General features: G+C 40.6%; 1 protein-coding gene across 4 annotated transcripts in view; it reads right to left on the bottom strand.

Annotated features, from left to right (window-relative positions):
- The window catches only part of MBD5 (methyl-CpG binding domain protein 5), a 105697-nt gene that overhangs the window by 39162 nt on the left and 50143 nt on the right, over positions 1-16392 (bottom strand). For 2 of the 4 annotated variants that reach the window (XM_081870505.1, XM_081870508.1), the window contains exons 3-4: positions 2643-2797; positions 460-1138 (exon numbers count right to left, since the gene is read on the bottom strand). In XM_081870505.1, coding sequence (XP_081726631.1) covers positions 460-572 — 113 coding nt within the window. In that variant the 5' untranslated portion in view covers positions 573-1138; positions 2643-2797. Of the gene's footprint in view, positions 1-459; positions 1139-2642; positions 2818-16392 lie in introns of all 4 variants that reach the window. The other 2 variants (XM_081870507.1, XM_081870506.1) reach the window with 2 other exon arrangements.

The raw sequence follows: 16392 nt of genomic DNA, 5'->3' as shown, positions 1-16392 counted from the left end.
CCCAGGAGCGTAGATGAGAGGCCACAGGATGCAGTGGAAGTGCTTCTCGGCCAGTGGGGGAAGGGGTAGCAGCTCTGACATAATTTTTTTCCACCTGCATAGGGAAAGTAGAAACTCCCCTATGAGGAATGATTACAGTGTGTGTGTGTGTGTGTGTGTGTGTGTGTGTGTGTGTGTGTGTTTTAAGTTTAGAGAAAAGACAAGTAAGAGGAGATGTGCTGGAGATGTAAAAAAAATTGGTGTGAAGAAAGTGAATAGAGAAAAGTTTTTCTTCCTCTTGCGTAGCACAAGAACTTGGGGACATCCAATGAAGTGGGATGTTGGAAGATCCAGGCTTTGATGTCTGGTGAGGTAATGCATTTCAGGGCTGGAGAAAGAGAACTTTGGCTATCAAGTCACCTTTCACGGAATTACTTAAACAGAATAGCTTCCTATTCCAACATGCATGTGAATGCTTACCTAATATACAGAACTCCATTTTGATCTACCCGCCGTTGCCAACCAACTGGGACTTGTACTGCAGGCAGCCCTCCATCTTTGTCCCCACCGTCACACTCCTTGCCTCCATTCATTTTTTTTGATACTGCTTATGCCTCCTCGGAGATATCAACAATAAGATGATATCCTTAGTCTATATGTCATCATGGCCTTCAGAAGGCGGCTGCACAGCACAGCGATTCCCAGTTTGTACAAAATGCATTGGGAAGCTCTGGCTCAGTCGATAAAATCTGCCATTTTTGTTGTTGACAAGTCAGTTGCCCATTCTGATCAATATTAAGTATGAAATGTTTTATTCCTTATGTAGCCATAAGGATATCCTAAATGGGTAAAAATGAATGTTTCCAACTTGGGAAAATCATAATCCATTAATGCTCTGTTACTGGCCAAGAAGAGATTAAAAACATTTACTTCTAGTTCAATAGCATGACTCCAAGCTTGATGACTGCCAAAGGTAATTTGTATTTTGAGAGAGTAAGTCCCATTTTTGAAGATTTGTCACGGCCAAGAACTCCAGGTATTAAATCCTTTTTATATGCCACATTCTTTTTGTTTCCTTGTCTTCTTCCATTCATTGTCCAAGGAACTCCTGGACGCTTCTTGGGATTCTCTCATGATGATACAGCTCCAATATAAATACCTGATGGGGGACAAAACACAAGCAACTAAGTAATATTACCATTAAAATGAAAGTAATGTCTGTTATCTATTTGCTTTGATTGGTGCACTGCAGAAGACAACAGTGCAACTCTTAAATAAATTTTAGTAAAAACTTTTAAGGAAACACAAAAGGTGGAACAGGGTCCAAAGCTCTGCACAACCTAGATAACTTAGTATTTGTGTTTCCCCCCACACCTAGCACCTCCTCATGAACCAGAGTTGAGTTTCAAAAACAGTTTGTGGTATCACATAATTCTAGTGTTTACTGGTAAGAAGTCAAACATGTATTCAAGCATGCCTAAAGAAGCTGTTTGAATCTTGGCTGTATTGAGAGATAGAGAGAGAGTGAGAGATTAAAACTGAAACATGTGAGAATGCTTAAGAATTCAAGAGAAAAGACAGGAATAAAGATTATATTAGGCAGCTTGGATGAATATTGGCCTCTTCTTTTACACTTTCAAAGGGAATTCCTACATTTATTCATTGCTTTGCATGAAAGTATTTATGCAACTGCAACTTGGTACGTTAACACATTGTAATCCTAATCTAATTAATTCTGCAACAATTTATTCCATTACAATCTCAAAATAGAAACACTAGTCTACAGAAACTTTGAGCATTCATTGAATTTCTGATTACGTACGTGAAAAACATCACACTTCTCCCTGCGCTGAAGCAACCAACAGGGCTTACAGGACAGATAGCACAACTTGCGCACAGGCCTAAGTCTTTGCCAGAAATCAGATACTACCCCATATTACATATGCATAGATCGATGATTTTTACTCATTAGTCAGCAAATAAGCAACTAGTTTTTAATATATATTAAAACAAACACATGCACTGGATCATTTCAAGAGATACAGTTTCTGCAACAGATGCAGGTAAAACATATTAACCACAGCTTGCTGCATGTAATTGCTGTGTGCATATTTCAGGTTACGAGTGCTGATTATATTTACCCTTTAAACCTTGCTTTTTCCCTCTCCCTACACTGGACTGGTACACTGAAGTACTAACGAAGAAGGTGAAAAGTCCTGCAGTCCTGGAGGGAATGTGAGGAGGTGTCATGGTCCCGAACCAGGAATCCTCAGTTGCAGGAGACTCCCACAAAAGCAGCCTTTTAGGCTCTAGGGCCAGCAGTTCCACATACTCCCCGAACCCCAAGGAGAAACTTCTGCCATGGGGCTGAATGGACTGCAGACTCATTGGAGGATCAGGAAAGCCCCAACAAGCTCTCTTCAAAGTAGTGTGAAATCCCACTGCTAGAAAAAAAAAGTCACCAGCTGCAGAAAAAGGAGTAATTCTTTAACTGGCCACATACAGGAATCAGAGGAAGGGTTTCCACCATGACTACCTAGTGCAGTTGCTCCAAGATGCAATGAGACAACTTGTATTTTGGGCCTCAGCTGTAGGACCGCTGAGCACAGTCCAGCACCAGCCCCTTGGTGTTTGTACAAAGGCCTGGCTGCTCCTTGCCTTACCTTCCTATCTTTTCCACAACTCTGGGCCTACCGATTTCCATCTTGCTTGGGCCATCACCATCCCTTGGGGTGGACATCACCATGGATCAGGATATAAGGACTTTGTAGCCAGGCAACTACCACTTCAATGTCAGCAACCAGGGGAATGAGAAGGGCTGAAAAGAGTCACAGGGACCTAATGAGAAGTGGGGAATTAAGGCTGGATAGGTCATCACAAAGGAATGTAAGCAGTTGAGATTCATTTATTATTATATGTAAGCTGTCTAGAAGACCTCTCTGGGTTGGAAGGTAGGGCAGAAATTGAAATGAAACAAAAGGACATGTTTAAGCATAAGTAGTATGTCCTTCAACTATCTTCTAGAACACACTCAAGATGTGTGCACAAGATGTTTTTTATTTATTTTACAGACCAATGTCTGCTATGTGTGCTACACTTCACTTGGAAACCAGCGCAGAGTGCTGCCTTATATCTCAAGAGGTGGCTTCCATCCTGTCAAGGTGGTTGAGAAAAGGGAGAACGCTACACACAGAGACACACAGCATAGATACACAAACTACTACAGATTAGTCTCTGAACTGACAACAAGGCACCAGGCACCAAACATCTCCCATTGTTTCAGGCCCAATTCACCAAGCCTAAGACAAAACAGGTGATGCTGCAGCACCTTCAACTGTATAGCCACAAACTCTTTCCCCCACATCCCAGGACCAGAGAAGGCTCCTGGACTTGATACTGCCTTTTTTACTATCAAGTTTTACCGACTGGATGAATGGTGTGAGCCTGTTTTCTGAAGCACTGTTTTGGGCTTGAGACTTCTCTGTGGGAAAGGGGCTATAGCTTAATGATAGAGCTCATGCTTTGGATACACAACATTCCAGGAAGAGCTGGGAAAAACTTCTGCCTGAAAATCTGGAGCGCTGCTTCCAGTCAATGTAGCCAGATAAACAGAGTCAGAGCACTGGTCCAAGGTAGCTCTTTATGTTCCCATCTTGGCTGTGAGTCCTGGCAGACCTGCTTCCTGCCCTGCAGGCCTTTCCCCACCTGGCCTGGTGGGGCCCTGACACTACAGCCACAAAAGCTGAGGCTGCTGCATGGACTCTTGGGGTGGGGAGTTGTTGTTAAAACTGTGTTTATGGAAGACAAACCTGCTCGGCTACAAGTGATCACCAAAGAAAGAAGAAGAAGTTGGCAGGGGGATTATTGCTGCTGTTGATGTTGGTTCTTTTGTATCTATTTCAGATCTTGTGATTTACGTGGAAAATATTCAGTTTGGCTGTCCATTTTTAAACGTTTTGTTTTTTGTTTTATGACTACTTTTGTTATGTTGTAGTTATGTATTTTTTCATGTTGTAAGCTGCCTTGAGCATCGTTTGACATGTGGAAAGGCAGCATACAAATAAAATGATGTGCGTACATATGTTGTCAGTGATGCTGGACAGCAACTCTAAAGGCCAAAGTATATACTACACAACAGGAATTGGAAGAAAGGTGTCAACGGAATTGTATGTGCCAGGATGTGTGCGAGGCTGAAAGAGGCAATGCAAAGGACCTGTGCAAGTATTTATAGGGTCTGTTTACTGGAAGCTTCTTTTCCAGATTAGTACTTTAAAAAAAAAAGCCCAATTTATTTTAAATGCCAATGTTTAGGTAAAATTTCAATAAAATAAATTTCAGGAGTTTCCGCCACATGTAGGTACTCCCTCCATATACCTAACTGCTTCTCGTGACAGGCGTTTCACAAGTATTTAATAGTATTGACTAGAAATAAAGTTCAACCATCTTCTTATTATCTGTGACTTGTCAAATATGATAAACAGCAGAAGTAATTTGCATAATTGTCTATGGAGATTTTACAATTTTTTTTTTAGCTAGCACTGTTAGTAGGCACAAAGTGCTTGCTTCAGCTAAGAATGTCACTTTCAGACCAAGTCTACTTTCTGTCAAGCCTTTTAACCTTGAAAAGTGTTTGAAGTTGGACTGCAGACAGTAGTGTCAGGGTTTTAGCAATGTAAAAATAGGAGCATGTGTGTGCTTTTAAGCTTAAGCCACTTAGCATTAAAATTTCAATTTCTTTTCCTCCCTCCTCCAGGAATAAATGCTGCACAGAACATACGAAGGCCCAGAAGACAAACATCTTGAATAGTGCTAGCAACCGTAAATGTAGTAAAAGAAAGTATTCATTACTGCTCACAGAACATTTCAAAATGATAGCTTTCTATTCATGTATGACAATAATACACTTACACACAATTGGGGGGGGGGAATCCATTTAAACAAGTGTTGAAGACAGCCAGCTTGTTACTTAAATGCAACATAATTGGGCAGTATGAATTTGGCAATCTATACACACAGAAATTATGAAAGCCTTTATATAGGATCTTTCCCCCCCCTTACCTATACAGTGGTACCTTGCAAGTTGAACGGAATCCGTTCCAGAAGTCCATTCGACTCCCAAAAGGTTTGGAAATGAAGGCACAACTTCCGATTGGTTGCAGGAAGCTCCTGCAGCCAATCAGAAGTTGTGGAAACCATATCGGGTGTTGCAAAGAACATTTGCAAACTGGAACACTCACTTCCAGGTTTGTGGCGTTCAGGAGCCAAAACGTTTGAGTCGCAAGGCGTTCGGGATCCAGGGTATGACTGTACTATTATCAGTGTACATAGGACTGAAATGATCAGGTACCTGGGTCTTACCCTCTTCTGTTAGTTGGATCACTGACACCAGGTAGGTGTGGCTATTATTTACAGTATTTCCCACTAATCATTTGAGAAAGGTAGCCTAGAAAATGTAACTAATTACTGGTGCTCCCCTCTGACAACAACCAATAAGTTACTAGTTGTTTCTGACCCAGTATTCCTGAAATTGTATTTTATTAAACTAAACAGGTAATGAGGGACTTAAAGTGAGGTAATCGTGGCATTAGGCAAATGTAAGATCTTTTTTAGATCTTTGATTTGTTTGATTTGAGTCAGAGGATTTCTTGCTTTCCAGAAAAAAGCAGCTTGTTCTGGAGATTCAAATAATATTAAATGGCAGCAATATGCTGGATATATGGTTTCTGTCTTCACTGTTTGGGAGAGATTTATAGAATTAAACTATATTCCATAAAGACTCACTTGGAAAAGAAAATATTCTACATTTGACCGGGGGTTAGCAAAAAAGCCCTATTTGTTTGTTTGTTTGTGTGTGTGTGTGTGTGTGTGTGTGCGTGTTTGCAAGCAAACACACTTGAATGCATACAAACATAGTGAGACAGAATGCCTACTGCAAAACAGTGCAAATAAGAAGCAGGAAATTACACAATCAGCATCTAAAAAGAAAGAACCCCTTAATGTATGTAATAAATATAGATTGAACCGTGACAGGGTTAAATGCTTCTCCTGCTTATTTTAGTTAGTTAAATTGACTCAGCAGAAAAGCAGAGACTGAAGAAATGAAACTGTAGTACAGATAACTATTCAGGTCATGTTTTGATTATGAATATACATGGAATTCATCTGCAATTTTAAAAGGAACAACACAGAAACCAAACTAATAATTCAAATGCATGGGTTAAGCATACAAAATTTACTTGGAAGACGTGCACAGCTTTTTGTGGCATAGTTTTTAAGAGAACATATTTATAGTAAATTCAGTTGCCAACAGTGAGTATAATCACATGTAAATTAGTTGTGACTAAGTCTGTAACTGTAAATACATGTATTAAATAGCAAAGTCCAAGTAAGCATAGGATCAGGATACATATCGCACTGAAGTAAGTGGAAGGCAAAGCAGTTCTTAAATTTCTAGAAAAAGAAATCCAAGGATTCAAATCTGTTAGGAATTCAGCCTCTTATCTGGAAACTTCGTGATTCTGATGAATTGTGATTCAGGGTGAAGAAAATTCGCTCTGCACAGGCTCAGATATACATTTTTCACATGTTCCAGGGTTGAACATAGAATCGAATACAGAGCTCTAATCCAATATTAAACCCTGAAAGCAAGAATTTGTCTGTGGTGTTTCATCTCATTGGCTTCAAAAAGGACTTACTTGTAACTAACTTTAGTCACATTATTTTAATACAAATATTTTATTGTGTTTATATACTAATATCAGTTCTAGTCTTATACTCAGGATGATGTAGCCAAAACTGAAACTCACCCACAAGAGAGGTACAAGCAGATTCACAGTAACCTTGAAGTTCAAAGCTTTGAGGTATGCACAACTACAAAAAAACTACCAAAAAACACCAAAGAGGACGACCCCCCTCCCCTAAAAACCAGGCCCATAATAATTCAATAGCACTGAATATTGAGAGACTGAAGGAGTGGGTGGAAGGAAAAACCTGATAAATGAGTGGAAGGAGTGGTTGGAATAGTCACACGAAGTGTAGAAAGGAACATTGACTAGATAGGCCACTTCCTGGTTCAAACTGAGAAGTGATTTTTAGCTATACCCAAGTTACAGTACGGAGAGCAGCTCATATAAACCAACAGAGTAATCCAAGATGCTAATGTAAGTAAAGGTAAGGTAAAGGACCCCGGACGGTTAAGTCCAGTCAAAGGCAACTATGGGGTGCTGCGCTCATCTCGCTTCAGGCCAAGGGGGCCAGTGTTTGCCACAGACAGCTTTATTGGTCATGTGGCCAGCATGACTAAACCGCATCTGGCACAACGGGACACTATGATGGAAACCAGAGTGCACAGAAACGTCATTTACCTTCCCACCACAATGGTAGCTATTTATCTACTTGCACTGGTGTGCTTCCAAACTGCTAGGTTGGCAGAAGCTGGGACAAAGCAACAGGAGTTCACCCCGTCACACAGATTTGGTAGATGGGACTGAGCACCAGGGGTCTGCTCATGCTCGCCAGGCACTGAATAAGTAGTGGCAAAGAGAAGAGTTATTGCTCTTTCTAACTCATTACAGGCATACCTCGAGTTGAATGTGCTTTGGGTTGAGCGTGTTCGAGTTGCGCTCCGCGGCAACCCGGAAGTAACAGAGTGCGTTACTTCCGGGCTTCGCCGCTCACGCATGTGCTCAAAATGACGTAACGTGCACACGCGGAAGTGGCGAAATGCGACCCGCGCACGCGCCAACGCGTCTTGCATCCCAAGGTACTACTGTAGTGTAAAATACTTCAAAGTCACAACCCTAACAAATATTCCAAAGCAATTGTAATTCACTGTCCCCATATGCAGGTTGGGAGGGGTTGTGACTGAAAAGAGTGAATTATGACAACTCTGCATTGTAGCACACACTAAATATTTCAGGTCAGGTTCTTGGTGTTTTACAACAAAGCTGCTGGGTTGTCCAGAGTTATTATATCCCTTTTGCTGAATTTCAGGTTGTGCCGAAGCTGAGAGAGTAGTGTACAACAAGCCTACAGTGTAGTTCTCTGTTTCCCACTATTGTAGGTTGGTGGGCTATGTTTTCAGCTGCCTTACAATGTAGTCAGGGCAGTGTTATATTTCAGACAAGAGGTGGGGCTACTCCCAGGCAGATCAAGCACTCAGTTTTATCTGGAAGCTTCATGCACCACTGACATGCATGCAGAATGATCACATTTTTAAATGTTCAGAACCAACAACTACTTGAAGTAAGGCCTCAAAGAGAGCAGGAACTATACTTGATGCCAGCATTTATTCTTCAACTGTCTCAGCCCACAGTTCAGATAACACAAACATAACACAAACAAATGGCAACATTTTGTCGCACAGCTCTGCTTGTCTATATACTATATCAGGCATCCCCAACCTTCGGCCCTCCAGATGTTTTGGCTTACAACTCTCATGATCCCTAGCTAACAGAACCAGTGGTCAGGGATGATGGGAATTGTAGTCCAAAACATCTGGAGGGCCGAAGGTTGGGGATGCCTGTACTATATACTAGTACTGATTTGAGTCTTTTAGCACTTTAGTCAAAACCATACTAATCATACAAAAGAGAAAGAGAGAGACTGGCATGCTTGGGATAATCCTGAGGCGCATACTAGTACAAAAAATCTGCAGAAAAGAAGTTAAAGATCAAGCTTCCTTGAGAGGTTTCATCCTCTCCCATAGAAGTCAGTGTTCCCAGGGATGAAAAAGAGATAAAATATTTAAGCAGCTGGAATAGGGCACAACTGTCTCCTCTCCCCCCAAAAAAGAAAGCCCCTACCTCACACATGCAAACTTCAGCGGACATGACATACTGTTGGGTGGTGGGAGAAAAACTGAATAGGAGAGGAACAGAATTAGAGGCGGTTTTAGGACAGCACAACTGGTTCGGCCTCACGGGGGCCATGCAGTCATGCATGTGCTGAAAGCACACAAATGGGGAGTTACCTGTATTTACCAAAAATGGCATGGATCCACTTAGCTACATATTTTATAAGTACCTTAATATGAGGCAAGAACTAGAGATCAAATTTAAAAAAAAACCAATTTGATTTCAACCATTACAGGTTTTCATTAAACCAGAACATGGACTCTCTTCTCTTCAACCCCATACCCTAGAAACAAACATGAGTCCTCTTTACTTACATGTTTTTTTAAAAAAACCAGGCAACTGGATATACAGTCGCTGAATCTGATCAGCTACACTTAACACCAATATCTTTTTTACATTCTTCATACCCATATCTCAGTTTTGAAATATACACTATAAAGAACAATTTTTTAAAAAACTGTAGCCATGCAAGAAGAGAGAAAGGAATTAAATAGTATAAAATTACTTTAAATTGTCTTGCCTTGCAACTGGAGCATTAATAGTGCAGAGAAATAATAAGTCATTCAGATCAAGCCTCTGTGCAAGAAAATGTCAAAAATATAGTGGGATAGCAAATTAAACCTGCAAATTATGCTTTTGTGCTGAAGCTATTTTTAGACACAGAATGTTTTCCTGAAGTGCTGTTCTTAAAGTTGTTTACTGAAACATTCAGCAAAATAATCAACTATTTCATGAAAAGTCTGCAATGAAAGAGCACTTCTTGCATAATTGGCAATATATTAGCACTAAATTAACTGTTTAGAGCCTGGTTGATGCTCTATACTATTGTGAATTCATGCCATCTTACAACCTATCATTAAAATGTTTACTACAGGATTACAGTGGGACTTCCTTGGCAGTATATGCAAGGCCACATTCGCACAGCCATGCCCTTCAATTGTCTCCCGTATAACATCATAGCATACCTCATGCCCTGTGCTTTCTACTACAATGTACAGTGGTACCTCGGGGTTACAGACACTTCAGGTTACAGATGCTTCAGGTTACAGACTCTGCTAACCCTGAAATAGTACCTCGGGTTAAGAACTTTGCTTCAGGATGGGAATAGAAATTGTGTGGCGGCAGTGGGAGGCCCCATTAGCTAAAGTGGTACCTCAGGTTAAGAACAGTTTCAGGTTAAAAACGGACCTCCAGAACGAATTAAGTTCCTAACCCAAGGTACCACTGTGTTCTGCCTGAGACTGAACTCTCACCCAGCCCCAATGATTATGGATTAGATTGAAACAGTTAAGCGAAGCCCAAATCTTTTACAGATGCAATACGTAATCTACGTGAATCCATTTGATTTTATGTTTAATTACTGAGGTGGGAAAGATACGAGTTGAAAGCAAATGATCCCAAGCAAGAACAGTGACTGTCATATGAGTAAATCAGAATCATGTGCAGCTATATACTACAAAAGAAGGAACACCTTGATAATTATTAATCTAGACAATTGCTGGAGAAAGGATGGGGAACCATTCTTTGCCAGAGGGTTGCATTCTGTCAATATTTTAGGTGCCACAGTCAGTGGTGAGTGTGGGCAAAAGCAGGGGAGGCAATGAAAGCATAGAAACCATATGGTCTTATCTATGACACAAATATGTAGCAATAAGGAAGGCTGATACCCTCAAGACAGATTTTTCACATCCTAGGCAATCAAGTGTGAAATAAACAACCAGATTATACAACTTAATGATACAAGACCCGTGAGAGTGCACTGTAACCATGGTCAAGCTCACTTGGATAATGGCGACTAACTGATCAAAAGATGTGGAAAAATTTGGTAAAACTTGGTTTTCACTATGTTCATTCCTCAGTTTTTTTTTTTAAAAAGCCAACTGCTATGTGGTGGTCCATGCTCCCCTGCCACTAACTGCTGAAAATGTTGGGGTCATTTTTACCTCAGCTGCATGAAATGGGAAACTGAAAGAACTACAGAGCTAGGGTCTCAAGGGACCTCAAAATGATTTATTATTTTCCATGTCTATAGATGTATATATTTTATTTCCATTCGTTGTCAGAGAAGATTATATTATTATTTATTTGTATTTTTGATTTTATGTTAGCAAAGAGTAACAAAACAAAAAATACTCCAATGACCTGGTCTATGAACTTAATTTATATTTATGAAAAAGGAGTTCAAACTTGCTGTTGCATTCCCTCCCCCCACTTTCATATAACACTGCCCTTAGGACATAAAGAACTCCATACAAGAGAATAATACATAACGTTAACACATTTGTATTACCACCAACTTGGTTCATTACTCAAACTTAGATAAGGAAAAACACCTTCCTATTTTCTGAGAAATTATTTCATCCTTAGTGCTTTTTAACTGCACAAAAGAACTTCTTGTGACAACAGCCATTAAATCACTTTTAAAAATATCACATTACATATCACACTGCAGTATTTTTATCGAGTGATTAAATGCTGGGTTCATCAGGCACTTGGGGAGCATTTTTTCCAACAAACTGTTCTCCAGCTACTGTCCTTTTCAATCCTAAAAATGACATAGCTGACAAGGAATAGATGCTTTCATTATCCATGATAATGGTATTATCGGTGGCTCACCAAATTGAGTTTAAAATTGTTTTATGCAAGAGATTATGAGGAAATGCAAAGGTATCTTCTATGCACTGATTTCCTTTTTACTGAGCAGCTCAGTGTTGCTGTGTTTAGAAGTATACCCTTTAACCACATAATTACGTGGTGTTTGTAGGCACAATTGCACCCAAGATGATGGGTGGCCATGAAACCTCTGGCTTTGCCTCTACCCTTATCCACTTTGGAAGTGGGGAGGGAAGCAAACGCAGGGGGAGGGGGAAGGAAGGTTATCACTCTTTCCTACTTTCTTATAAAGTTTTCCAGGCTGACTCTTAGCAGGAAGAGCCTAGCAGGAAGGGGGCTAAGCACCCTGAAAATATGTTCAAAAAGATAAGACAGAAAAAAATAAGCACACCCAACCCCACTCCACTCCACTCACCATTCCCCCTTCCACTTCTTTCCCCCTTTCCTTCCTAATGTAACACTAATATCTCAACAAATGAAACTCACCTGGAGAAAATGTAACTTGAAAATAGAGATATTGCACATACTTTTGTAAACCATGAAATCTTGAATAATTTAAAAAAAATGAAAAAAGTAAGCACAAATTGTTTGTGCTTTGCAATAAAGTGCTGCGTGCGCGCTTTCCTCTCTGTCCCTGTCCCTCTCTGGGGTTGGGTCTATATTTCCTGAGACAGTGAGAGAGAGACTGACTGACGAACCAGCCAACCAACCAACCAACCAACCAACCAGGTCTGCTATGGCAGCCATTTTGTGATGGCAGCCTCTGATTCCAAATGTGCCCTTAGGTCGAAAGAGGTTGGCAACCCCCTGCTTAGGTTCTTCACAAGAAGCTTCTCCCTAGATGTGACCGTGCAAAGCAAGGGCTTATGCAAGCATGGCAAAAGAAGCAAGTGGTTTTGTACACTTACTTTAAAACTGGAGTTGTTGCTTACCCTCACATCCTATAGAGGATGCATGCAAGTACTTCATTCCATATCTGATTTCCTTCTACACAAAAGCACCACAAGTTATCTTTAGGAATCTTTGGGAAAAGCAAACTTAAGGAACAGTAAAGACAGAGGTATAACGTAGCTGAACTTTATGAATTAATAAAGAAATGGTTTATGAAGAACTAACAACCAACAACTATTCCTCCAACACCCCAGGGCAGCATGCGTCCACATCCCCCAATGTTGTCTTCTTGGCAACTCTGTGAGATAGGTTGGGCTGAGGGATGTTGACTGGCTCAAAGCTATCCAGGGAGAGTATAGCAAAGTGTATACAGTGGTACCTTGGGTTAAGAACTTAATTCGTTCTGGAGGTCCATTCTTAACCTGAAACAGTTCTTAACCTGAAGCACCACTTTAGCTAATAGGGCCTTGCGCTGCCGGAGCACAATTTCTGTTCTCATCCTGAAGCAAAGTTCTTAACCCGAGGTACTATTTCTGGGTTTGTGGAGTCTGTAACCTGAAGCGTCTGTAACCTGAAGCGCCTGTAACCCAAGGTACAACCATAGTTTGAGTCTGTCCAGTACTTAACCATCATATCACACTAGTTCTCAAATGAGCAAGCCTTAAAATTTATGGATAGCATAGTTCACCTACTGAGTTGTTTCAGATAATTCTTTGTGCTTTGCAATGTTAATTTTTTAAAAAATGTAACTAGGTGAAACACTGATAATGGCAGTCAAGCTCTAAATCTAGGGGTCGGTAGAAAAAAGCCAAGGAGGAGAAATAGCCAAGGAGGTGGTGACTAATCCCTCTCTTAGTTCATATTAACACAAAATACAACTTTAAAACATCAACACTCAAATTCTACACCCTGTATTGGAGGGAGCGGGGCAGATTTTTTTTTTAAAAAAAAGAATGTCTGTAGGCCCCACAAATAACCCGGAGACGCCTTTTAATTAAAAGGACACATTCTACTCATGTAAAAACACGCTGATTCGCAAACTGTCCAAGGGCCGTATTTAGAAGGCAATTGGGCCGGATCCAGCCCCCGGGCCTTAGTTTGCCTACCCATGCCCTATGGTGTTTCAGTGCAAACGTGCACATAGGATTGCAATAAGCAGATTCACAACCAAAAATTATGGCAAATCAAATTATGTTACTTACAGAATTCTGTAAGATGTATACACATTCCCTTAATGTGTATTCCCTTGTATGGCTTTGAACAATATTTAGCTTCTAACGAAGAATATGCAACTCATCTGTTGTTTCATGTTAAGCAATGAACTTTGATCATAATGGTAGATTAAATACATTACACATTATACTAATAATTATGGAAACCAGCATGTTCAGGCTGTGTATTTTGAAAATGAATTTGGCATGCTTTATTTTGAACTCAGTAATTTGGTATTTGCATATGTTTAACTGGCCTTGAGATATCAGTCAAATAGCAAGAATTAGGGTTTAGACCAGGAGCTAGCAAAGACGTACCCTCCAGATTTTATTGGACTCCAGCTGCCATCAGCTCCATCCAACATGACCAATAGTCAAGGATGATGGTAGCTGGAGTCAAGCACCCTCCTGGTTTAGACACAGTGAGGGAAAGTAGCTGGGAGCCAAGAAGGAGGGGTAGATACAGGCACAGCCTCAAAGCCCTTGAGCCTGCCTCTGTGTTCTTAAAACACATCCCTGCAAAAATGGAAGTTGGGAATCACAGAATTACACACAAAAGTTTGGGCTTCACCAAACTCGAAAACAAAGATAGCCAAGGGTTTAAAAGAATAAATCCAAAGGATGTTTCCAAAGTACAGTGGTACCTCGGGTTACATACGCTTCAGATTACAGACTCCGCTAACCCAGAAATAGTACCTCAGGTTAAGAACTTTGCTTCAGGATGGGAACAGAAATCGTGCTCCGGTGGCGTGGCGGCAGCAGGAGGCCCCATTAGCTAAAGTGGTGCTTCAGGTTAAGAACAGTTTCAGGTTAAGAACGGACCTCCAGAACGAATTAAGTACTTAACCCGAGGTACCACTGTACGTAAAAACTACACCCATACAACACAGATATGCCAATGAAGAATCACACAAGTGTCCAACTTGAGGCCTATTGCTCTAATCCAGCAATGAATGCAGAAGCAGCCTTCACACATATAGCCAACATAAATCTAAGTCCTGCTGTGATGTAAACCACTGAGCCTTGGGCTTGCTGATCGGAAGGTCTGCGGTTCAAATCCCCACGACGAGGTGAGCTCCTGTTGCTCAGTCCCAGCTCCTGCCAGCCTAGCAGTTTGAAAGCATGTCAAGTGCAAGTAGATAAATAGGAACCGCTCTGGTGGGAAGGTAAACAGTGTTTCCGTGCACTGCTCTGGTTTCACCAGAAGCGGCTTAGTCATGCTGGCCACATGACCCGGAAAAACTGTCTGTGGACAAACGTTGGCTCCCTTGCCAGTAAAGCGAGATGAGCACCACAACCCCAGAGTTGTTCGCGACTGGACTCAACTGTCAGGGGTCCTTTACCTTTACCTTTTTCAGTCCCAATGAACTCAATGGGGCTTACCTCTGAGTAGGCATGTATAGGATTTCACTGCACATCACATTTCCAACAACATTCTCTCACACACCCTCAGGTCTTACTGAATTAACTAGATGTATCTTTCATATGTATACAGGTGCCTATCTTCCTTCAGAGTCACTAATATTTGTCTGTATAAAATAAAATATGTAAGATTATGAAAGTTTTGGTCAAACGCATTCAATCAAATGAAAACAAAACAGTATTTTTCAGTGAAATTCAGAATTTTTAACTCTGAAAACTGTCAGTCAAGAGTTCGGAAATGGCTGTCAAACACAAAGTAGCAAGTTCAATGTTTTTGTTTATATAAACTCTGGAGGACTCAGAATTCTGTTTGATAATAGTACACAATCAGAAAATGCTGTGTAAATATATTTCTGATAGATCACTTGAGTGTTCAATACATAACTATGCTATAGGTGAACACCCTATGTATAAGTCCATCTATACACCATGTGTTTGAATAATTAACAAGAAAGCAAGTGGTCATAGCACAACATAGTCATGAAATTCTATGCTACATAACAGATTGCTATAGAAATAGAAAAAAAAGATATTCTTTATACATAGTTTGAATAAAAGCAATGATTACTCATATTCTTGGACATGCTGTTTTAGTTATGCTGCATTTATCAGTGCTGCAGAACTAATTTACTAGTAACAAAATAATTTCTATGGATTGAAAGGAAAACATCAGCAATGCAGCAAATTCCAACCTAGGTTTTCAAAAACTAGGTCATATAGGCAAAAATGAAAATAGGAGGTAGAAATAGGTCCTAATAAATCTATTCTGCAGCACAATATTTACTTAATCTTGATGTGCATATAGAGCAGGGATTTTACAGCGTAGAGTAATATAAATTCAAATTGTACCTTACTATAAACTAACGTTTAATACATAGAAATGGAAGTGTATGATGGATTTAATTTTCGAAAGTGAACCTTTCACCAAAAACATTACTCTGGGCTTCACAGTCACTGCACAACATGCAAGCAAGATGTTGGATCCTAAGAACTGTGGACAGTGCTCTGCATTTGTGATAGGGCTTGCCAACCTCCTCCTTCCTGCAGTGGCCCCCACAAAAAACTCTGCTGAGACTCAAGGAAACCCTTCAAAATGCAACATGATGTGGTGCAAGTAGATGCAGTGTGCGTGGGAGACTTGGTGGCAATGAAAGAGCCCTCCATGTATTCAAATGCTTTCCAACATGCAAGAAACAATTTGAACCGAAGCTATCTAGTTTAGAGACATGCTGTTTGATTTTGCATAATCTAATGCACAGTCCACCCGTGAGATAGGTGTTATCAGATAAAAAAAGGTAAAGGGTAAAGGGACCCCTGACCATTAGGTCCAGTTGTGACCGACTCTAGGGTTGCGCACTCATCTCACTCTATAGGCTGAGGGAGCTGGCATACACCTTCCGGGTCACGTGGCCAGCATGACT

The sequence above is a fragment of the Podarcis erhardii genome (genome assembly GCF_964252035.2).
Source record: "Podarcis erhardii genome assembly, chromosome: 1".
In the NCBI taxonomy this organism is placed as follows: domain Eukaryota; kingdom Metazoa; phylum Chordata; class Lepidosauria; order Squamata; family Lacertidae; genus Podarcis; species Podarcis erhardii.
This window is presented reverse-complemented; position numbering and strand designations above follow the sequence as displayed.